This window comes from Amorphotheca resinae (assembly GCF_003019875.1).
Source record: "Amorphotheca resinae ATCC 22711 unplaced genomic scaffold M430scaffold_2, whole genome shotgun sequence".
Classification (NCBI taxonomy): domain Eukaryota; kingdom Fungi; phylum Ascomycota; class Leotiomycetes; order Helotiales; family Amorphothecaceae; genus Amorphotheca; species Amorphotheca resinae.
In genome coordinates this window covers 105,267-128,168 of record NW_020194472.1, presented here as the reverse complement: position 1 = coordinate 128,168, position 22,902 = coordinate 105,267, and the positions used below count along the sequence as shown (strand labels likewise).

Below are 22,902 nucleotides of genomic sequence, written 5' to 3'. Positions count from 1 at the left end.
TCGGTTCTCCTGCAGTAATACCTGGTAATTCCTGCTGACCGACAAATGCTGCGCGCGAGTCATTCACATGCTGAAGCGCAAAGCACCCCAAACCGCGGCGGGCGTCATGTTCGGATTCCCCCCCGCGCCACCAGCTGCATGATGGATGCAGAGTGGTCACTTTACGGAGGGTAATATGATGATATGATATTGTGATATTATGATATTTATCACCTGGTCTGTCTGTTCGGACTGGAAGAACTCTCGACTTCTCTCCATGCTCAACTGCTTTCTGGTACAGGACGGGATCCGAGATGAGGTGAGATGAGATGAGATGAGATGAGGCAAGGCAAGGGGTAAGTACCTTAAGATATGCTGACTGCTTACCTTAGCCCCGTACCCGACAGCCGGGCACGACCTAAGGTAATTTACCTAAGAGGGCTAGAGCAATCCGTCAACCGTCAACGGCACGCCCGACCCGACCCGAGCCGTAGACCCGGTTTCCGCGCCGCACCGCTTGACTGCCGAGGATAGGTTGATATCCTCAGATATTATTATTGCCTTTCACAGGGTATATCACATACATATATGCATTTCCTTTCCATGTTCATGCCTCACAGCGGTGTAACAATGTAGGTATACAGTATAGAAGGAACAACACAGAAGTACAGCAGCATTCATTAAAATCTATAACAAAAACGCCTCCCTATAAAAAGAAAGTGATTTCTGATTTGTGAAATATGACAAAACCCCCCCTACCTAGCAGCAAATCCATCCATCTAAATAATCCAAATAATCATATAACCATGCACGCTAATCACAAGCCATGCTGCCATCCATACCAGGGTCTTCTAGATGCTTCCGATCTCTCCCCTCCCTCCCCAAATCCCGGCGATCTGGCGTTCGCGAGATATGCCGTGCAACTGGAACGCGGAGGGAGAGAGGGAGGGGCGGAGGGTTTTGAGTAGTTCTTGTTTTGTTTTGTTATTCATGTTTTATGTTTTCTTTTTTTCCCTTCCCCCCCTTTTGGTTTCGCCACAGTGCCACACTCTAGGGTCGTTTCGGTTGTTTTTTTTTTTCATGGGTGCTTTTTTGCTTTTTTGAATACGTCGGTCTGTCTGTCTAGACTTTGGGTTGGGTATTTTGGGGGGGAGGTGGTGTAGAAGTGGGGGAAAAGAGGAGGAGGAGGGGGAGAGGGGATATTCGTATTTTAACCAACCCCACGGCATTGCATCGCATTGCATTTGCATTCTCTATACCATCCTGTACTACCTACTTACTTACTGCAAATATCTCCTTACCCTACCCTACCTACATTACCCTGCCTTATCATATATACATTCATTCAAAAATACCCACATAACAACCTACATACATACCTAATGTACATAAGGTACCTAGGTCCTACGTACAGTAGTAGCTCAGACTCTAATAATAAGCCCCCTTTTCATAACCCGGTTCTCGGGATTGCAAGAGCGGTGGCGGCGCGACATGGCTTGCATTAAGACCCTCGAACTACTGACTTGGCCATGGCGTTTATTGCCTCTGATGGGCCATGGCTGGAATGTTATTTGCAAGTACATGCCACCGAGGGGGATATTGGACTGGTTTGATTGAATTTGATTGGATTTGATTTGATGTGATGTGCTTTGATGTGATCATTCCGGAGTAGCGTAGCGTACCCGGGGAAGAGACGTGAAAGCCATGCAAAAGTACAACCAGCCAGCCGTGGCCACGTTCTGTTATGCAGTGGGAAGTCCCGGCGCGCGCGGGAGGAAAGGAAAAACCTGGTCGCGCGGTTTGGTACTGCCACATGTTTGAGTTGATAGGATGACGGGGATTCCTCCTGCTGATTGGGGTGGGAGAGGTCGTCTGTTGAGAATCGAGACATGACTTGGTAGAAGTAAGATACGCAGAACCCGTCTTTCATTATGCCAGCCTCGAAATAGATATTGGCTAGGTACCTGGGTGTTGAGGCATTTGGATATATAGATATATAGATATAGAATCAATAAATAAACACAAGAGATGAAAGGTAAGACCACAGTAAAACATGAGCACCGACACTCCCCCCCCCCGAGTCCCGTCCGAGAACACCGCGTGATTAATTCATTCCCTTCCCATTCCTTGCCATCCCATCCATCCCATCTATCCCAAATCCCTCCTTATCGTATCCCATTCCTCACACGCAGATACTACTACATGTAGGAGACCCTCAATCAAGACGCCGTGGCCGGGGAGCGAACCCTTGGGAATCCCCCCCCGCGTCCAACCCCACTCACTCACTCACTACTCGACCATCCCATCCCATCCCGTCCCTCCATCAATCAATCATCATCTGCTGCTCCCTTTCAAAGCGCCCGGGTAATAACTCCTAGATCGTGACCAGACCCCGCTCAAGCCTGGATGCGCGAGTTCTTCGTGTACTGTCCCATCCACGTAGGCGTGATAGCCGGCGCGCGACAATCCCCTAGAGCCACACGATTAGCCGCTGAGCGAACACGAGTTTAGAAGGGAGACAGGAGGGGCACAGGGAGAAGGAAAAGGAAACGAAATCAACAATAGAAAAGTAAAACCATAACCAAAGAATTGAAAAATAAATAGAAACAGAAGTCACATACCACATCGTTCATCTAGTCTGTGTATGAACATATACACAGTCAGCCATCCATTCATTCCATCTTTCACTTTCTTGACCACCACAACCCGAACCCCTGGATTGATCCAACCAGGAGTAAGGAACGAACAATGAATGCCCCCCTCATATCATATCACATCTCATCTCATCTCATCTCATCTCATACATACCTAAACTCAATCGCCACGACCGTAGGCGGACATCGTCGATGCGTCGTCTCATAGCTCGAGCACCAAGCCCGCACCGTGTAGCGGACGTGCCCGCACCGGAACTCGACCTGCGTGTAATCGCACATCGGGCGTCCACGCAGCAGTTTTGGGATTCCCCTCGAGGAGGAGCGTGTGTCTCGTCTCCGGGGAGGAAGGATGCTGAGAGTTTTTTTTTCGACGGGTGCAGAAAGTGGCTGCTGAGTGGTTGGGTTGGGTTGGGTTGCGTGTGAGGTGAGAAAGCTGTTTGGATAGGATAGGATAGGGGAGACGCGGGTGTGGGAAATGTAAGGTAGATGTATGTTTTTCTGCTGAACGAACGAACGAACGAACGGATGGAGGAGCAAATGAACACGGAAGAGAACGCGTGTCTCCTGGATAGATTCGATTCGACTCGATTCGATTCTCAAGATCTGAGTTCAGGACCTGGAGAGCTGCTGATGACGAGAGATTGATTGCCCTATGCGCGGGGAATAGATGGAGCAGGATATGTATGTAGGTGTAGGCGGGCGATCGGCATGCCATGCAGGCCGAGTGCTGGAAGTACCAAGTACTTTAAGTAAGCAAGTAAGTATGTATATGAATATGTAAAGTAAAGGTATGTACAAGTAGGTATGTCTCCTCGAATGAATGATGAGAATCCAATATATATATATATATATATGCATCCACCAGAAAAACACGGTACCTGATCAGGTAAGGTCAGGTCAGGCCCAGGTCCCAAGGGATAATACTCTAAGGTACCTTAAGGTATAATAATTCCCAGAGAAAAGGAGACGCAGAAAAAAAGCCCACCTGCAGCGCGGGGAATACGGATATGCCATATAAAACCTCCCCAATAAAAACAAAACAAAACCCAGCAAAAGCCACGCGGAAATCCAGAAATCCGTAAATCCATAATGAAAATCCATAAATCCCAGAGGATCCGCGACCGCTGTCCACTGCTCTGGGTTCACCGCGCCCGCCCGCTCGGGGCCGGGTCCGGCGCTAGGCTGTGACTGGCTAGCGCCCCCGTGATTGTGCGATAAAGCACGGAGCGGCTATCTTGCGGTGTAAATTGCTTTGGAAAAACTCCCCGACGCTTCGACATTCTTGGCCCTTGTTGTTTGATTATTATTTTTATTATTATTATTACTTGCCGTCTCTCCTCATCTTTTATTGTCTCATTACATCCCTTACCTACTGTATCATATGTACGTCACTCAAATGCACGTTCACTCGCACAGATGCTTGGGATTCTTTAGTCATTATTGATCATCCAGTCGCGGCACGGCACGACCACTGCGTAGAAGAAGCTCCCCTGACCCGGTAACCATTCCAACCCATCCAACGCCAGCCACCCAAACATGCGCGCTCGAGAGTCTCCGACACTTACGATGCTCCTCTCATATACAAAACCTCACTCCAACACTCTCAGGAACGTCCCCGCATCTTCCTCTTGGGAGCCGGTGTTCCGTTCACCGCCATCCCCAGCGCCATCTTGCTCCTGACGCCCACCCGCACCGCGCTCTTCTTCTCCGGCCCAGACTCCTTCTCCTTTGCCTTTGACTTCTCAGCATCTCCCGGCATCGTCTGGAACTGTGCCAACTCCTCTGCCCAAGTAACACTCTTGCCTTTCTTGCCCTTCCCTTTGTGCTTTTCGTCAAATGCCTCCTTGAGGAGTCGTTGCCGATGCACAGGGTCCTCTTTCTCCGCGGCCTTCTTAATTAAAACCTCTGCTGCACTCAGAGCTCCACCCTTGTTCTTGCGGGTATTGACCCGTGTCAATGCCGCCAGCTCCTTCTCTTCGCTCCGCCGGAGGGTGACTGTCGTATCGGCATCTTGGCCTAACCTGCGGACTGGGATCAGACTTGGCGCCCCGAGCGGTGTTTTGATCACCGGCAGCCTTGTCCGTCCACTGCGTCTGATTGACTTTGGCTCAGTCACGTCTTCCTCATCCACCACCGGATTCTTCTTCTTCCTGCCCTTGCTGGGCGAGATCGGAGGTGGGCCGACATCAAACTCATCTTTGGCTTTCTGAGGTGAGGGTGACGTATTGCCGTCGACATCTCCCAAAGGAAGTCGAAGAGGTGAGTGGGGCAATGATCTTTTCCGTTTCGGAGGAGCTTTGTCTGCCTTTGCCGCCTTATTTGCTTTGACTCGGCTGAGGAAGTCTCGGAGCATATCAGTCTCATCATGATCGTAGGCCACTGATGGGGCATTCTCTGAGATGGTTTCAACAAGTTCCGACGTTGACGGATCTGGGGTTGACGACCCTGGAAGATCCTCCGTTGGTTCGTCTGTTGTGTTTGACGTCTCGCCTGTAGGGACAATAGGTATGGGTTCGAGAACTTCCAGCATTTCGATGGTTTGTTCCTCTGAATTTGCTGATGATAGTTCGATCTCCGTATTTGGGGAGACTTGCATAGGCAAGGGAGTAGCAGGAGGAGCTTCGTCCGTAGAAGAGACCGGCTCAGCTATCTGCGTAGCTAATTCAGCTTGGGTTTCTTCAGTGCTTTCCTCAACATGCTCTAGACTGGTGGGCGACTCTGGAGCATTCGACTCGGACGTTTGAATTCTTTCCTCTGCATCAATGCCTGTTTCCATGACCAGATCGGTTGACAACTCCAAATCTGCTGATCCATTCTCGGCGTGGGGTACGGGACTTCCAGGAGTCTCAGTATCCGCCGGATCATCATATTCGGTTCCTGAATGCACCTCTTGGGTTGGCAGCTCCATTTGGGGAAGCTCTGAGTGTTCTTTGGCGAGAACTTCTGCGTCAACCGTCTGATTAGATGCATCCCGCTTGGTCAGACCCATGAGATCCTGGGTACCTGTAGTGACTGATGTTTCAACTGTGGCTGGCTGAACAACTTCACTTAAAGTAGTCCTGGCATCCATGGAGTTGCAGAGAGCTGGCTGACTGAGTGATTCCATATTTTGAGATGCGGCAATATCTTCACCATTTTGATCTTCAGCCTTTACTGAACTGGTCCTCATGTTTCTTGTACTTTGTCGTGTACCTTTCCGGAGGCTCGCTGCTTTTCTCTTCTTCGGGGTTTCCGTGACTTGTGCTGAATGAGCTGTCTCAATGATAGCTTTCCCCTCGACTGTTCGAAGAACCTCGGTTTGACCTTCGAGAGACTGCCCTGCCTCTGTTCTATCTTCTTCGACAGATTGTGCGTCTTCCGTTGTAAGCTTCTCCATGCGAAGCCCACTGTTCAATTCCTCAGACCCGTCTCCATGATCATTCAATGGTATCATGGCCGCGGAACTTGTCGTGTGGTAGATGCTAGAAAGTGGTTCTGCCTCTTTCTCTAAAGTGGGCTCATTCTCTGCACCCCGAGACTCATTATCATGCATCGTATCCAAAGCGATTTCCCATGATTCATTGATAGCGAACGCAGGCAGAACAGAATCTCTGGTTGTTTTGAGACCCGGAATCTCAAGACTAAACGGGCTAGTAGTTGCATCTTCTGGTAATGATACGACTGTAGATTTCCGAATGCTTTTCCTCGTGGACTTTCTTCTGCGTGATGGCTTATCAACTGTAGCTTTTGGTGACCCGACCGACTGTGTTTGCGCAGGGAGGTTGTGAGATATCTGCCGCAAAGGCTTCCTTGGCGTAATAACATGATCCGTATTCGTCCGTTTCCGTGGTACGAACTGAAGCGCGCCTTCTTCCTTTCCGGCCTCCTTCTCTGCCACTGTTCCATTCTCAGTATCCTTGAATAACATACTATCCTGGACTTGGAGAGCGTCTGTGGTAGGAAGTCCGTCCTTCCAAGGCGCGTTCCCAATATTTTCCCTCGCGCCCCTCACCCTCTGCTTCTTTCGCGCGCCTTTGCCTTCTGACTGGAGCTCTAACAGAGTCGTCTCATTCTCTTTATCCTCTCTTCTTCGGAGCCCAGCCTTCTTCCATATCTTGTGGCCTTGAAGGCGCGGTGCGTGGGCAGGAACGGGCGCTCGTTCCCAAGGTCTGGGTCTGCGAATGCCTTGCGGCGGCGCGAAGGCATCGCGGTATATCTCCCTTTACTCAGGCAGTCAGAATAAATCTTGGAATGTATAAAGCAAAAGAAAGGCTTAGGGGCGCAGTACCAATTGTGGCCCTCAGCGGGAGCTTGAGAGGGAGGATCAATATCAACACTCTCCATGTCCTCGCACGGTTTCCCCCACTGTTTATTTAGAAATCTTCTTTGCAATTGAAAAGAATATGATTGAAGCGCAAGACGTCCGTCTTAAACATAGACATCAAGTTATAACAAACAGAGTCGGCGTTGAATCGTAATGATGATGGTGGGTTTACATGTGGATGAACACACGACTGCGGGTTTGTTTACATGTAGATTGGGGACGAATCAGGGTAATTACGCTAGTGCCAATCTAGACTAGCTCCAAAAATGTTGTAGCCCGCGACTCCAATCTTCCGAATCGAGAGGACAACGGCAAAGGTACTCCAACAGTTCCGGACAGCCAAGTCAATCGCCATCTTTTGGTCTTTTTGCTGTATTGAACTATACAGTCAAGATGCCTGCCAAAGGTGCCCCCACAAAGCTGCAGCCCATGCGGCTTCCTCCCCTCCACAAACTACGAGTCCGTCGTCCAAACCAAGCAGATGCCAACCCATGCGTGTCAATCATGTCTTCCGTCCTGTGTACGTCCTCCTCTCCTCGATCTCTCCCCTCTCGAAGCCCGTAGCTGACTTGCGGGAAATAGCATGTTGGGCTTCCGCAGGTTTTAATGTCGCCGGATGCCAGGCCGTGGAGGCGCAGTTGAGGGCATGTATGGATGCGCCGGTACGTTTCATCTTCCTGCTTCGTTTCCGGCCTTAAATCGATGCTTCCTGGCACTTGTGATTCCCGTGGCGAGGGGATGTGCGGTGGAAATGTAGTGCTTCACAGAGCAAGGGGCTAATGCGTTACGCAGAAACCGAAAACCCAGAAGAAGAATACCATCAACTACCACCTGTCTCGCATGTACCCGAACATTGTAGGGCCGAGGAAAAGGAAGTGAGCTTGTGGTTAGAAACGAGATAGAACTGTATATTTGGGGAAGTGAGGAGTTCGGGCTGAACGGGAACGTCTGTACCAATACTACCTTATCTCAAGGTCCAGTGAGGGAGCATTTATGGCGTATTGGTATCGGCATGTAATATCACCATTTGGAAAAGCAGAAGATTCGAAAAAATGAATCATGTTTAACAAGGTATCTTTCAAGTATTTGGTAAACCATAGATCTCGGATCACTGAAAGCATCACTGCAGTTAAAACCACCGAGTCGTCAGGCTACATCTTCCCCTCTACCAGACGTAATCTATCTGTGGTCCTCGCAACAAATCATCCTCATGCACATGAAGGCACTACGCCGATTCCATCCCCCAAAATGTCGCAGCGCCATTCTGTGTGAAAGATGGAAGTGAAAATGCGCCAAGTAACACCGGTTAAAACAATAAACCCCTATTCATGATCCTGTCCGAGTGCGAGCATCCCAAATCATCTCAACGTGCAATCATAATCCTCCATCCATGAATGTTAGTAGTTATCTCAAGAACCATAGATCGGGCTTCATCATCCAATATATCCTAGTTGTTATCCACGCTGAGACAGAACAACTCGATTTCACCAAGCTGTCCAGCGTGGTATTGAAGCTTCTGCGCTTCCCGCCACTCTTGGAAGGCGATTTGTATATCGTCATCCGACTCAATCGTAACGAAGTCTCCATCCTCATCACGGTATCTTAATCTCATCGTCCCCCGAGCGATGGCGTTGTTGGAAAATCGTCCCACTTTGGCATCGATTCGATCAATAAGAGACTGATACGTTATGTTGAACGCTACCACTAATGTAACATAATTCCCGTCACAATTGACCTTTACCTTCAACTGGGTTGGTAACCCCATATCGCTGTCTCCCGACATGGCGCTACTCGGTGGTGGAGATGTTGCTCGATTATCTGGAACCATCTGAATAGGGTTTGTGTTTGCCCGCTTGTACTGGGGAACGTTGGGGTATTGTGCTTGCTGACGTTCTCGTTGACTTCCTGGTGATTGTGTGCTTGATCTCACGGGCCCCCCATTAGGCGAATTATTAGCAGATCGTGGAATACTAATATCATAAGCTGGATGCTGTAGATGAGAAGGAATACCCGGGACAGCGGGAACGGGTCCACTGGGGAGTCCGTTGGGCAAGCGGCGGCTTCCATTCTGGCCATTGATATCGGGAGTACTGAAAGACCGGCCACGCTGCTGGGCTACACTACCCTGAGACGATCCTGTTGCCATAGCCGGAAGAGATGGCCGTTGAGGTGTCCGGCCGTTCATCTGGTATGCGTTTGCCGACGTTGAACTATCCCTTGACGGTGCTCGTGCGAGAGCTGGAGCGGTGTACCGGTTTGTGGGATCCTCCCAGCCACTCTGTGGTGTCCCTTGACGTGGGAAGGGGAACACCGAGGAAGCCGTGCTGGTTCTTGCTGAGGACGCCGGCGACTCCGTTGGAGAGAAATATGAATCGCCACCTCGCTGACCCGGTGAAGGCGCAGTTGAAGATGACATTGTTGTTTGTAAGCTGAGAGGAGGACTCACAAACCCTATGGGGAAACGTGGAGGTGGTGCTCGTGCTATCCCGGCCAAGGACTGTTGACTTTCACCAGTCGTCGATCTTGATCGGAGACTCGTACTAGATGTATTCCGAGGCATCCCATTCTGCCCCTGATATGGGGAAGTCTGTTGTCCTGGGTAATCCTCGTCGTCGTCATCGTCGTCTTGCTGAGCGTAAGGGTTTGGCATCATGGCCGCTTGGTCGCGGATCCAAGCAAAATCGGCGACTGGTCCATCTGGACTACTGCCAGATTGGGCAGCAGCGGCAGCTTGCTGCTTCCGTTGGTTGTCAATACCTGCGTACCATTTGTTCATAGTCTCCTCGTTAGAAAATCGGATGATGAAGTTTTCCACACCAGGGTCTCCCTTCCAGAAAATCTGTACTGTGTAGGAACCTGTCTATTCGTTAGCCTGGCCCCTTCGACAAGGAATCTGAGCGCATTACCTTGCTTTCCTAGTGACAGAACTTCTGTGACATTTGTCATGAATATCCGACCTTTAAGTTGGAGCTTTGCGTTCTTGTTCATTTCCTTCTTCTTATCCTTCTTGTCCTTCTTGTCCTTCTGAGTTCCCATGAGCTTATCCTTTGATTTGTTTGGATTGATCTCTTTGCAGCAGAGCAGAATGCGTTCAAAAAGGTAGATCGTATACTACTCGTAGAGGGGGCGCAAGTGACGCCCATGTCGTTAGCATGTTTCTAAACCACGAATAGTTCGCCAATTAAGGGGTTAACATGGGCTTGAGCTCTGAATATATAGCCTTTCCCGAGATATAGAATGGGTACAGCGCCTTGCACTTGAAGCATACCACCGCCTCTATATCCCCAAACAGAAAATTTTTAGTAGCAAGAAAAGAAGGGGACCCTACTTCTTTTTGAACATCGGTTTTCCCTGTGACCACCGGGAAATGCCCGTGGAGTAGCAATTCCCCAAAATGATCAACTCGATGATTTTTCCAGTCATCTACACGCGCGCACAGATCTGTCAAGGCTTCATTTCTCAGCTCGCGATCCACAGCCTCGTTGGCCTGCCTGAGTACGCGATTTGCGGCTTCAATTCCGGCAGTTAGGTCCGCCTTTGTCTCTTCATTTGCACCTGTTTTATCTCGTAGATCCTGGCACCAATTAGCTAGCCAAACATGAAATACAATAAGAATAGGATATGTACCTTGAGCAGCAACGGGTACTTGACCAGGCGTTGCATTGGTTTCAGTAAAAATCCATCCAATGTGTTGAAATCAACAACGACAGGATGATCGGCCATGACAATCTTATCAAATTCCCTCTTCGCGATGTCGGCGGCCTTTCGTTGATTCGCAATGAAAGGTTGGTATATGCCAAAAGCTTCTTCATAGTTGGTGAAAGGTAGACCCCATTCTTGTCGATCCTCCGGTTGGGAATTGGTGGTCTCGATCTTGATGAGAAATCTCCTTTGGAAATCCAAAATAGCGTTGATATTAAGAAAAATGTCATGAACCACGTCGCCAGGAATGACGCCCTTCTGCTCGATTTTCTTCTTAAGCTCGTGTAAGTTTTCGAGATCCTGGACGTATTTGCGCTCGGTATCTACGAGCTCACGGACGACGTGGTCTCGATAGCTCATTTGAGACCCCGCCGGCACAGTCGGCGCAACATCTTCTTTCTCTGATGTCAAAAGGAGGCCCCGCTGTTCGGCATTATCGAGTACAAAGTTTATAACTTGGGTGACCTAGGTAAGCAGGTGTTAGCAGATGAAAGTTGGTCAGGGAAACGTGGATAATCCGCCATATTCGTGACCAGATTGAACACAGAAATTCCATGACCGCCATAGATGTATTGTGAAGGTGTAAGGCGGTGATTTTCACATACCTTGACGAAGCCTGTCGTATCATCACCAAACAGATCTGATAGAGTAAAACATTCACCGGGAGGGAGTTTCAAGTCCCTTAAACAGGCCTCCACGAATTTGAATGCGGGCTTTTTGGGGTTCTTCGCGGCAGTTGCCTCGTCCATCTGCAATGGCTCCGCCGGTTGGAGAGAATTATAGATAGTCATCAAGGGCGTTCCCTTCCGCAAACACCTCCACAGCGACGAAACGGGATCCATGTCCTCCCCCTCGTCTTCATCGTCCGAATCGCTGAGATGTATACTAAATCCCGGCACCTGAGATAACCTCTGCCGTAAATTGACGCATATCTGATAGAGAGACCGGGACGCATCTGCCCGCTGATTGATGATATTATTCGTCGCAACGACAGCTCCGCCATTGGCTGGAGGCATCAGGGTTGACGAGCTGGTCATCGAGGAGAGGGAGGTCGAAGACGAGGACGTATACGCCGTCGACCCCGACATCTGGGAGGATCTGGAGGCATGGCTCATTGTCTGTCGTAAACCAGTGGGGGGTGTAGTACTTGTACTCCCGGGTACGGTGGTGGTGAAGACAGGCGCAGTGTTTGTCCGAGTGAGTGGTCCGTGGGCGTGGGCCATGGAGATGGCGACGGAGCCAGATGACATGAACGGGGGGGCGAGGAAGCCTGGTTCGGCATTCAAACCGCCGTCGAGCCGCGATACGATTGATCTTTTCGACGGCGGGGAGGTGGTTTGGAGGAGGAGGAGTTGAAGATCGAGAGTCGGGAGTCGAGCGTCGAGAGTCGAAAGATGGTGGTGGAGGATGGTGGGTTGTCGCAGGAGTCGTCCCTCTCTCTCCCTCTTGTCTCGTGGGTCGTCTTTGAGACAGGAGCAGTCTATGCAGCCGACGCGCTAACTAATCTTATCCATGGCGGCGTTTCCGCTCTTAGTAAGGTACGGCAAGCCAGGTAAGTCATGTTGACATACGGCCGGCCAGACAGACCAGATGCGCACCCGAGGAACATCAACGGCTACACTTTCACTTCACCACCACCAACGCCTCCTTCAAACACGAACATACGCCTCTGTCATACAGGCCCCATCACTCGCTGCCATTGATGTGATCGCGTGAGGTGTGCGGCTTCATCTATCTACTTCCCCCGGATCTTCACCACCGTCGCTTGGTTGCTTTGACCATAGAACTGACTGGCTGCCTGCCTCCCAGCGTCCGGCAGCCTTGTGTTGCGTCCTGCCGGGGAGAGCCACTTTCGCTGCGCTTTGGCTCATCCCAGGTTGCTTGTTCATCTTGCAACAGACTCGCTGCCCCCGGGCTTGCTGATCCCCAGCCATGTCGTCTTACCAACACTCGCCGCAGGATGAGGGCTATAGCGAGGACCCGTTGACTGTTGGATCCGTTTCTGGGTCTGCCGTCGCCCCCCCTTGGGTGCAGAATATGCCCGTGGCGGAACGGACTGGTAGGCTTCAACAGAATGCAGATACTGTCGCTGTCACTAATCTCAGGTAGAATACGTTATGGGCATCATCAACCAACTACCCACGTCCGAGGTATGCGAGATCGTTCGACGTCTTCGCCCCCGTCTCTACATAAATTTCTTCCAGTACCTCCCCCCGGAGGTATGCCTGAAGATTCTCGGATTTCTCGATCCCCTATCCCTCATCAATACAGCTCGAGCATCGCGGGAATGGATGCTGCTAGCTTTGGACAGAAAATTATGGCAGCAGTTGTATCTCCTTGAAGGTTTTCGGGTCATTGAATCGGAGGTTCAGAAGTTCGAGGCTTCATTAAACGAGGATCAGTCAAGATCAGATGAGAAAATCGCCGATGAGCACGAACGTAAGAGGAGGGCTACACCACAACGTATTCTTCCAAATCTGGGAGACGGTGATTCCGAGATGGTGGATATCGATACCGCGACGGGTAACCAGCCATCTCTCTTCGGGCCCTCAACCAGTCGGCAAATCTCAAAACAGCCCAAGCCTGACGATGACGAGAATATGGTAGACCTCTCTGCATACCAGAACACCAAATCCATGCAGTATCCAAGTAGACCTGCGATTACCCGAGCACCTCTCCAAGACCGAACAAACCACCGCATTTCAGCTGGCTCAGCACGCCCGAAGAGTCCAGGTCCCATATCGAGCATATCATCGTTAGTCGTATTAGACCGGAGTGACAACAAGAAAAAGTTGAATTGGCAGTACCTTTATTCTCAGAGGAGACGGTTAGAAGCCAATTGGGAAACAGAGAAATACACCAATTTTCAACTGCCACACCCAGACCACCCTGAGGAGGCCCACAAAGAATGCATTTACACCATTCAACACTCCGGAAAATACTTGGTTAGTGGCAGCAGGGATAGAACTCTCCGAATATGGGATCTCGACACCCGGCGCCTGGTAAGGCAGCCGTTGCTTGGACACTCTGGCTCAGTCCTGTGCCTTCAGTTCGATGCTGACCCCGAAGAGGACCTGATTGTTTCTGGGAGTAGCGATGCCACGATAGTTCTTTGGAAGTTCTCCACCGGACAGATCATCCAGCGCTTAAGAAAAGCGCATCGAGAATCGGTCTTGAATGTTAGATTTGATAAGCGCGTTTTAGTCACCTGTTCAAAGGACAAAACCATCAAGGTTTTCAACCGTAAACCCCTGCACCCTGGGGAGCTGGGATATCCAGATACGTTCCAAGGGGTTAATCCGGTGCCAACATATCTGAACAATTATGGCTTCAACCCTGCACCGACGGCTGGACTCCCCGTTAGACCGGCTTATTCCATGATAGCATGCTTGGAAGGGCATGGAGCAGCAGTAAATGCTGTACAAATCCATGGCGATGAAGTTGTATCCGCTTCAGGCGATCGCACCGTCAAGGTGTGGAATTGGCCGGAACAGGTATGTAGACGGACCTTCATCGGCCATACCAAAGGCATCGCCTGTGTTCAATACGATGGACGTCGGATCGTTAGCGGAAGCAGTGACAATGAGGTGAAGGTTTTCGATAAAGAATCTGGCCTCGAGGTTGCAAGTCTCAGAGCTCACACGAACCTCGTCCGAACTGTCCAGGCGGGATTTGGGGATCTGCCTTATAGCGAAGAAAAGGACAGAGAGGATGCTAAGAAAACTGATAATGAATATTTCAAGGCGCTTGATTCAGGAGCGATCAGCCAGACTGGTTTTCAACGAGGCCGGCCTCGGAATGCTGGTTCGAGGAAGCCTGAGGATATCACTGCATATGGTGCCAAGCTACCCCCAGGAGGAGGTGGTGGAAAGTTTGGGCGTATTGTGTCGGGGTCTTACGATGAGACAATCATAATCTGGCGTAGGGATAAGGAGGGTGTCTGGAGGGCTCAGCACACTTTGAGGCAAGAAGAAGCTGCAAACGTTGCGTCTAGAGTTGCAACAGAGAGGAGGACAGCTCTCAGGAATATGCTAGCTCAACCTTCCCAAGCGCAGGGCCTAGGTTCAGAAAATGCCCTACCCGAAACCCTACAGCAAGCACCAAACCAAAGTCCTCCAGACGTCAACGCCCACACATCACCTTTTGCTCCCGGAACTGACTCGTTCTATCGCCACTTGATTGACCTTGCTGTTAGTCAAGGACCGGTTGCATTACGGCATGCTTTGCAAGTCCACCCTCAAATTCTTTCGCACGAGTACCTTGGAGAAGCGTTCGCGAACATGCCAGAATCAACTCGGCAGGCCATGAACTATGTGGTGTCTACGGCTATTCATGGCCAGCAGCTGTTGCCATCGGCAGGCAGCACAGGAGCTGGTTCAACCCACAATACGCTTGGCGCTCCTGCTCAGGGAACCCAGTCCAACACTCAAGCATCGACACAAGCCCAGGCCTCAATGTCAACATCAGCTCAGGCCCATACCCAAGCAACTGTTGCCCCGGCCAGCAGTACGCAGGGACCAATAGTCCAAAATCCGACCCTGTTATCTGGCCCAAATGCCCACGTGGGGACCCAGGTCCCCGCTGCCCCAGCTGCGCCCGCCCCGCCGCACCATGCGCCACAGCCATATCATCATGTACCGGCCAACATGGCCAGAGTATTCAAGCTACAATTTGATGCCCGGAGAATCATCTGCTGCAGCCAGACTTCGGTGATCGTCGGGTGGGACTTTGCGAATGGAGACGAGCAGTTAATTGAAGCCAGCAGATTTTTTGCTCCGATCGAATGAGGAAAATGACGAGAAGGTATAGAAGAACGAGGAATAGTCTCCGCATATGACTAATGATTCTTGCATTTTACGTGGAAGGAACTGGCGGATACATAGGAGGCATTATTTCATAGCACGGTGTTACTCGGGCACCTGTCTCGGTGTAGGCTGCATTGTACGGTGTTTGGGCAACATGCGAGAGTTGTATTATCATAGTATACATAAAGCCCCTTTAATATATTCAACACTGAATTATTTATTGCGATAGCTGTCGGACCATAATGAGCAAGATGGCTTAGGAAACAGAGGAAACAAATCGGCTCACGGGTTTCGCCAGTGATTACGCCGTCTTACGTTCGTACATAGTACTTTACGTACAGACCAGGGTTTATTATCACTACACCTAGATTTCCCGATCAGGTCTAATTATTTTCCTGCCCCTGGACACCACGAGATGTTTTCAATGTTTCCCCTTTTGGTTGAGCAGACTCAGCAGAACCTATACACCGTAAAGTTTGCGGAGAGCTTTCTACAAGGCTTGGTTCTTTTCATACGCTCATAGTCACCTATGAAAAGAAAAAGAAACAAGCATTGTACGTAGCCCTAGGGACCTACGGTCCCCACCACGGGACGGTGCCCGCTGCCAAGTTGCCGGGCAAGTTCTCTAATAATAACATCCCCGCATCCAATTACTCAAAACCAACTCCATCGCAGAGATTCTTGGAGCCGTTTGCGGCACGGTACAGACGGCTCGGGCAAAGAAGTGCTTTGCCTGTACGGAGTATCCCGTGTTTATACCGCATCTTCGTGAACCATGAGATCCTAAATCATGATATTCATCTACATGTCGTTGAAGTACGCGGGCGGCATTCCGCGGGAGATTCAAGTTGAATCTTCCTTGCCCCTTCGATGATCGATCCTTCGGGTCGTTTTCTTCCTTTCTAGTTGTTTCTTCTGCCGATTTTGTATCCACATAGCCTTACCTTTTCGTTCCTCCTAGCACGTGGGGAGATCCCCGCGCAATATGGGTCAGCTCTGTTTGTAGATCACCATGCAAGCCCAATCATCCTCCTTTGTTGACTGCCAGAGTCAAGCATTGCCAAGGATCCCCAGAGTTATATGTTCCGTAGAACCCCTACACAAGGCTGTGTAGCTCAGATATAACAGGGCAATGCCAATTCCTTGTCAAAAACCCATAACAGTGGCGTGCCAGGCAGCCTCGCAGGCTTTTGACTGTTCTCAAGCCTGCCTTTCTGCATACTCTTCTTCTTACTTTGGCTTCTTCATTCTACATTCAGCCTTGTTTAGATCTTCTTATCTCACACATGGTCGGTCTTACGAAGGTGAGCCGGCCTCTCGCATTTCCTCTTCTGATTTCAAGCAAGATGCTGAGCCTACGCAAACGATATATCTTCTTCGCTACTTTCTCACTATTACTCTTCACCTCTTTTCTAACCATAACCCTAATCCACAAACCACCCAAGCGCCTAGGTCCAATCTACAAGTCGGAGACACCAGGGAAAGCCCTTCCGATCGTTGACAACTTCCCCCTGGCCTTGAATGCCCACTCTGCTGCTGAGCTTCCTCCTATACCCAGATGGAACAGACCGCCAGCGCCGCACGTCGCAGAGAGAACTCCGCTCTTTATCGGATTTACAAGGAACTGGCGCCTCCTGCAGCAAGTAGTCGTATCATACATCACGGCTGGCTGGCCTCCTGAGGATATATACGTGGTGGAAAACACAGGCGTGATGGAAGCCAACAAGCTAGGCCAGCTCTCCCTCCAGAACCCCTTCTTCCTCAACCATACGCGGCTGCACATGCTGGGAGTAAACGTCCTCATAACACCCACGCTCTTCACCTTCGCCCAGCTCCAAAACTTCTACCTCTGGACCGCGACCGTCGAGAAATACCCCTTCTATTTCTGGTCCCACATGGACCTCGTCGTCCTCTCCTACGAATCCAAGTATCGAGAGGAAAACCCAGACCTGGACCTCACCGATCCGCGCACCAACTACACCGACTACAAGTCAGTCTACGACTATTGTCTAGATGCCCTGCACGAGGTGCTCCAAGCAAAGGACCCAGAGACGGGAGGGCCACTACGCTGGGCAACGCGCTTCTTCTCCTATGACCGCCTGGCCCTCGTGAACGTCGCATCCTTCCTCGAGGTCGGTGCCTGGGATACCCAGATCCCCTTCTACATGACAGACTGCGATATGCATGCGCGGTTAGAAATGGCGGGTTTCAGCATAGAGGAGAAGCCCGCGGGTCTCATATACGACGTAGCGAGCTCCCTCGATGATCTCCTCGTCCTATACAGAAAGACGAAAGGGCCAAACGACCTCAAGGTCCCGGAAGCGAGCTTCCATGATCCAAATAGGCTAGAAGAAGTCCTGGAGTCTATTGCCAAGAGTGAGATGGAGATGGCGAAAGCAGGACTAGGGGAGCGCAAGGTTCGGGATCTGGACGTGGGATGGGAAGAAGACCATGTTGGTTCCGCCAACTTCGCTCATCTAACGAACGTACTGGACCGTATGTAAGGATCGAAGGGCGAGAATCGCAGAGGCAGGAATACATGGCAAGGGAGACAGATGGGCGGGAAGGGAGACCCGTTCTATAGGGATAGCGCGGGCTTCGAGCAAGCTATCCAGATGACTATCGAGCATGGTCGCGCAGTCTTTAGAGAGAAATGGGGACATCGCGATTGTGATATCGTGGCTATGGGCTTGAAACCGGATGATGCTTGGAGGGTGAAGCACGACTGGACTTGATCTTGGCAATTATACACAGACCGATACTATAATGAGTGAATAACGCCATGATGGACTTTAAAAGGAGGGAAAAGGGGCGTTAAAGGTAACAGCAAACTTGCATTCATGGCTGGAAAAAGGGACATCATGAGCACCTCATGTATAGTAGTATATATATATATCTTGATTTATGAGTCTGCTTGGTTCTGGGGAGCCTAGGAAAGAGGAACACTCTTGTACGATGGTCAATTACTTGCTGGTAGAGTGGAAAATGATTAGTATGTCGAAGATACCTAGATAAGAGTAGAGCCAAGGACGGGCACCAACGAGAAGAGGAGTGCGTGGAACATAGGACGTTTATCTCTTGCTAGTTGTGACTTCAAGTAGCAATCGGACGAACCAAAGGCAGACATCACAAACCGAGATCTGTTGCACAAATCTTCTTAAAACGTATGTTACTACTGTACAGGAAACCCTTCTCAACACCAGCCCCATGATATCATACACTAAGGCCCCCCACCTACTTCTGCACCCCTTCGACCCCTTGCATCTCGGTATGCCGGATCTCCACTAACTCCTCATCATCCCCCTCCCCCGTTTTCTCCCCAACGCCCCTTTCATGCCCTTCCGCAATCCCTACATGGACAACCTCCTCCTCATCATCGTCCTCTAAACTTGTTCTTCTCTTCGCTTCTGTTGTGCTGTTCAACCTCTTACTCTCCTTTGCCTGCCGTCCATCCGACCCAAACTCCTCATCTGAATCCTCGTCCGAGCTCTGCTCATCATTAGCACTTGCACCTCTGAAATGGTCCCAATCGCCGCTCCTGCTTTCAAACCCTGCATCCCACTCCTCCCCATTGTTGTTACGTCGAGGGGAGGAGCCCCCAAATGGCCACAACGACGGGAATGCAGCCCTCCCTCTTCCTAAAACGGACGTTGAAGATGGAGAAAATCCGACAATAGAACTGCCGAAAGAGCTACCCACATTTCTTCCCGCTTCACCTTCCAACGGAGTTTGTTCATCTCCAAATAAACTTGCCCCTACGGCCAACTTTCCCCTCCTTTCCTCATCGGCCTCGAATTCCCCAACCGTGAAATCTCCCTCCGCATCGGAATCATCATCCTCGTCAATCGTAAAGGGATTCAGATCTTTCCTGTGGTCCGACCTATCTTCCTGCTCTGCATTTGACGTGTTGTTTTCGGAGTTCTGCTTGCTATGTAATGCAAGGCGTGCAGCGAGTTGGCGACGTGCGCGCGAGGGCGGAATATTGAGCGGGGGAGGCGGCGGTGGCGCGGAGGGTGGCTCGAGATCCGTAGATGAAGTGGCGGTTGTGGTAGACGGTGTGGAGATGTACCGCGAGAACTAGATCGTCAGTGTTAGTCGATGTTTATGTAAATCATTGTCCGAGATCACACATTGTGAGAGGTCCTGGAAGGTATTATAACAGAAAAGCACAAGTAGGAAAGACACCGCTCATCTCCAGCAATCAAGTCACAAAAAGGAAGGACGTCTTCAAATCTTAAACTTGAACCCATCTCCCGATATTGACATGATGACCCGAAGCAAATGGCGTGATGCCAGCCGGTCAATCCATGAAATAATATACAGGAAAAGAATAATGGTAGCATGATCACTGATTGTGGACTCCGCCCTCGGGAAATAAGGGGGTCTCGCGATCAAGTTGCTCCAAGTACTCGAAATCGACTTCTTCGTCGTCGAACTTGTCAAGATTGGGAGCTGGAGGAACAGAATGACCCACTTCAGCCGCGCCAGAATTCCGATTTCCCTCCTCATCATTATCTTCATCCATCTCGTCATCTTCTTCGTCACTCGAGCTTCCAAAGCCACTTAACAGTGCCCCGCTAGATAGAGTGAAGCTTCCCGTGTTACCGTTGCCATTTGCCATGTCGATGCTATCGAGGACTGCTGATCCGTTGAGACCCGCGTCTGCCAGGGCCGAAGAAGCCCCGCCAAAACCACTGGCTGCGTTGACAGCATTCATGACAGCTTGTCGTGGGCCGACAGCCATGTCTGGTCTTACTCCTCCAAGAATTGCGTTGTCTCGTTCGCGGGTTTCAGCAAGGGTGACCTCCACATATGTTATCCACTCGCCATTCATGACTTTCTCTAGTACCGATTCAGAGAGAAGCTCTGGGGGGTGCCGTTCAGTAAATTTGACCACTTCTTCTGCAATGAGTGTCAGGTGCCCCATGTAACCAAGACGCATCTTATTCTTCTCTTGTGCTTCATCGCTCTTCTTTTGCCCATCAACAATCCGCATTGTGATATTACCGGTCTCGAACAGATCGATAGCCAGCATACGATTAAAGCCACGGTCCATAGGGCCATTGAATACTTGTTGTACAACGTCATAGACGACATTATGTAGGAAGTTATTCCAAGGAAATCGGAAGAAAAAGTCCTGAAGATGGTCAGAGAAGTTGGCGATGAAGAGGGCTATCACTTACTAGAATAGTTGGCACCACCTTATGCTCCACAAATTGCATCTTAAGAAAGTCTCCCACCACTGGGGTGATTGGTTCCTCGCTCGAAGATTGCTGATGATCCTCTTCGTTTCCCATCACGACTGAATTGGAGATATCACCCGCCTCTCCCATTGTGGTGTCTAGATTCCCTGCGTTTATATTTGATTCCGCTGGTTGCGGTTCTGTAGTTTCTGTTGATGGGCTCTTCTTGGCAAACAATGGCGCTGGTTTGTCTTCTGGGTGTGGAAGCAATGCCAAGTCCTCCGATGGAATTCGCTCAGAAGTTGCAGCCTCGTGCTCTGCGGCCTTGGCTTGTTCGTTTTGAGAAGGGCTATCAGCCGATTCCTTTGACTCTGGCGAGATTTTGCTAGAGTCACCTGCGAAGGACTCGCTATTGGCCGTTTGGCCGTCGACAGATGGTGGGGGAGAAGCCATGTGTGTATCCTCTTCTTTCAATCCAAGCGAGTCTACCTTTTGAGAGAGCTCCTTGGTAGGTGAGAGTGGTTGTACCATTAACTCAGGCTCAAGCGCTTGAGGCGGCTGATCCAGCTCGACATTTTTAAGTCTGGGCGAGCTCAAGGGTTCATCAACAAATTCGTCGTCGTCCTTGTCGAGAAAAGAAAGTGGTGTTCGCTTGTCAGAGGTGAGCATATTCTCCTCGCCTGGCTTTTCGTCAAAATCATCCTTATCTTCATCGCCCAGATCAGCAGAATGGGTAACTTCCTCGAACCCATCGTCGTCTGAAGCATTTTGAACCTCAAGCTTTCGCGGCCCATCGAATGACCCTAGTCGAGCTTGTGTTGGTAATTTCATGGTAAGGTCTTCCTCCGAAGCACCTAGATGGTTGTAAGAGACGCCAAGCTTGCCTTCAGTCCTCAACCTCTCGCGTTCCAGGTCTCGAGCCTTGACAAATTCCTCGCTGCCGATTTCGTTTAGGAGTCCCATATTACTGCAATGGAGAAGCTCGGCCATCAGCTCGCACGTCTTGAATCTATCGAATCCAAGAGGTTCAATCCTACCCCCGAATGCAGATGACAATTCCTTTCTCCTTATCGTCGTGGGACCATCATCTCCTCCACCAATGGTGTGGTTCGGACTGAGGATGAGATCCATGAAATCCGGGACTCGCTGAGCGAACATTCGCAAAAGCGTTCCGAGGTAGATGGGATCCCTACTTGATGGAGGCGAATTCACTTCAGCCCCAACATCTGGGTCATAATCAGAGTTATTTTTCCGGATAACTTCAATCACAATTCCAACTCCAACGGTCAAAGGATTTCCACCCTTCAACATATCGGCAATAAGCTTCTCAACACAGGGTTGTGACACGAGTTGCCTGGTGAGCTCATTTGGTCCTATGCATGATTGCTCGTTTTGTGATGCGTTGGCTGAAATAGTAATGATGGCTTTTAAGAAGTCCCCTGCGGAGGTTTGTGTCGCCCAAGAATGCTCTGATGAGAGGAAGGAGAGGAGAATTGGCATCAAGTCCTGCGAGTGAAGCCACTGGAACATGTTAGCAATAAGTATCATCGCGAGGCATTCAATCATACATCAACTATTCCCTGGCCACCTTCTACTTTCTCCAGACTGATGATCTTCAGAAGCAAGTCCATTACCATGGGAGAGTCGACATGCTGCAGCATATTCTTCACTGCCCCATCAAGTGACTTAAAAAGATCCAACATCTCCTCCGTCTTCTTGTCCAGAAGAGACTCGTTAACTTTCGTAAAATAGCTTGCCTGTAATGGATCCAATGGTGGAGGAAGCTTTAAGAAGTCCCAAAATTTGCGCAACAGCGGCACGTTCTCCATCAAAGCCTCGCATATTGACCAATTGTCCGATGAGAGGATCTCGGCCGCAATGTATGCATATCGGCTGCGTTTCTTCTCCTTCTCGTCTTCGTCGTCCTCTGGTGAGTCTCGAGATCTTGAGAAGGATCGCGCTTTGCCCTTTGATTCCTCGGATTCCGGCTTCTCCTCGGCCTCCTCTGACGTAACAGTAGTTTCAATCTTCGGGGCTACAACGTACTCCAGCAACCTCTCCAAGATCTTGTCTTCTCGCAGGTATTCGATGAGTTTGGTATTGTGCTGCTTCAGTTCCTGTATCAAATCACTCTCGTCTAACAGTTCTTCGAGGGTGACGTCGACCTTGTCGAGAAGGGTATCAATCGTGGAGATGTTGGCGTATCCGCCAAACCGCCAAAACATCTTGACTTATGTGACAGCGCTCGTCTGCCACCTAGAGGAGGGTGGTAGATG

At 50.2% G+C, this 22,902-nt stretch overlaps 7 protein-coding genes across 7 annotated transcripts; 3 read left to right on the top strand and 4 right to left on the bottom strand.

The window, feature by feature from the left end:
- Nucleotides 1-2,350: 2,350 nt before the first annotated feature.
- Nucleotides 2,351-3,440, bottom strand: M430DRAFT_196962 (hypothetical protein). The gene is made up of 3 exons (XM_024864129.1): nucleotides 2,788-3,440; nucleotides 2,601-2,617; nucleotides 2,351-2,449 (listed from the first exon to the last, which is right to left on the bottom strand). The coding sequence occupies exon 1, from the start codon at nucleotides 3,346-3,348 to the stop codon at nucleotides 2,836-2,838; it is 513 nt and encodes a 170-aa protein (XP_024723573.1). The 5' UTR covers nucleotides 3,349-3,440; the 3' UTR covers nucleotides 2,351-2,449; nucleotides 2,601-2,617; nucleotides 2,788-2,835.
- Nucleotides 3,441-4,236: 796 nt separating this feature from the next.
- Nucleotides 4,237-6,956, bottom strand: M430DRAFT_15728 (hypothetical protein; the record flags this gene model as incomplete). Its single annotated transcript, XM_024863312.1, has 2 exons — nucleotides 4,237-6,832; nucleotides 6,901-6,956. 2 exons carry the CDS (start codon nucleotides 6,954-6,956, stop codon nucleotides 4,237-4,239), a joined length of 2,652 nt encoding a protein of 883 aa, XP_024723572.1.
- A 321-nt stretch (nucleotides 6,957-7,277) lies between these two features.
- Nucleotides 7,278-7,854, top strand: M430DRAFT_133051 (hypothetical protein). The gene is made up of 3 exons (XM_024862281.1): nucleotides 7,278-7,456; nucleotides 7,519-7,598; nucleotides 7,729-7,854. Exons 1-3 carry the CDS (start codon nucleotides 7,330-7,332, stop codon nucleotides 7,813-7,815), a joined length of 294 nt encoding a protein of 97 aa, XP_024723571.1. The 5' UTR covers nucleotides 7,278-7,329; the 3' UTR covers nucleotides 7,816-7,854.
- Nucleotides 7,855-8,383: 529 nt separating this feature from the next.
- M430DRAFT_95933 (hypothetical protein) lies at nucleotides 8,384-11,888 on the bottom strand (the record flags this gene model as incomplete). Its single annotated transcript, XM_024869914.1, has 5 exons — nucleotides 8,384-9,792; nucleotides 9,843-10,047; nucleotides 10,265-10,510; nucleotides 10,564-11,103; nucleotides 11,244-11,888. The coding sequence occupies 5 exons, from the start codon at nucleotides 11,886-11,888 to the stop codon at nucleotides 8,384-8,386; spliced, it is 3,045 nt and encodes a 1,014-aa protein (XP_024723570.1).
- A 682-nt stretch (nucleotides 11,889-12,570) lies between these two features.
- On the top strand, nucleotides 12,571-15,425 carry M430DRAFT_15725 (hypothetical protein; the record flags this gene model as incomplete). Its single annotated transcript, XM_024863311.1, has 2 exons — nucleotides 12,571-12,697; nucleotides 12,748-15,425. The coding sequence occupies 2 exons, from the start codon at nucleotides 12,571-12,573 to the stop codon at nucleotides 15,423-15,425; spliced, it is 2,805 nt and encodes a 934-aa protein (XP_024723569.1).
- A 1,364-nt stretch (nucleotides 15,426-16,789) lies between these two features.
- Nucleotides 16,790-18,178, top strand: M430DRAFT_47508 (hypothetical protein; the record flags this gene model as incomplete). The annotated part of the gene is made up of 2 exons (XM_024867935.1): nucleotides 16,790-17,900; nucleotides 17,949-18,178. 2 exons carry the CDS (start codon nucleotides 16,790-16,792, stop codon nucleotides 18,176-18,178), a joined length of 1,341 nt encoding a protein of 446 aa, XP_024723568.1.
- Nucleotides 18,179-19,788: 1,610 nt separating this feature from the next.
- Nucleotides 19,789-22,851, bottom strand: M430DRAFT_96205 (hypothetical protein; the record flags this gene model as incomplete). The annotated part of the gene is made up of 3 exons (XM_024869934.1): nucleotides 19,789-20,580; nucleotides 20,627-22,147; nucleotides 22,195-22,851. 3 exons carry the CDS (start codon nucleotides 22,849-22,851, stop codon nucleotides 19,789-19,791), a joined length of 2,970 nt encoding a protein of 989 aa, XP_024723567.1.
- Between the last annotated feature and the right edge of the window lie 51 nt (nucleotides 22,852-22,902).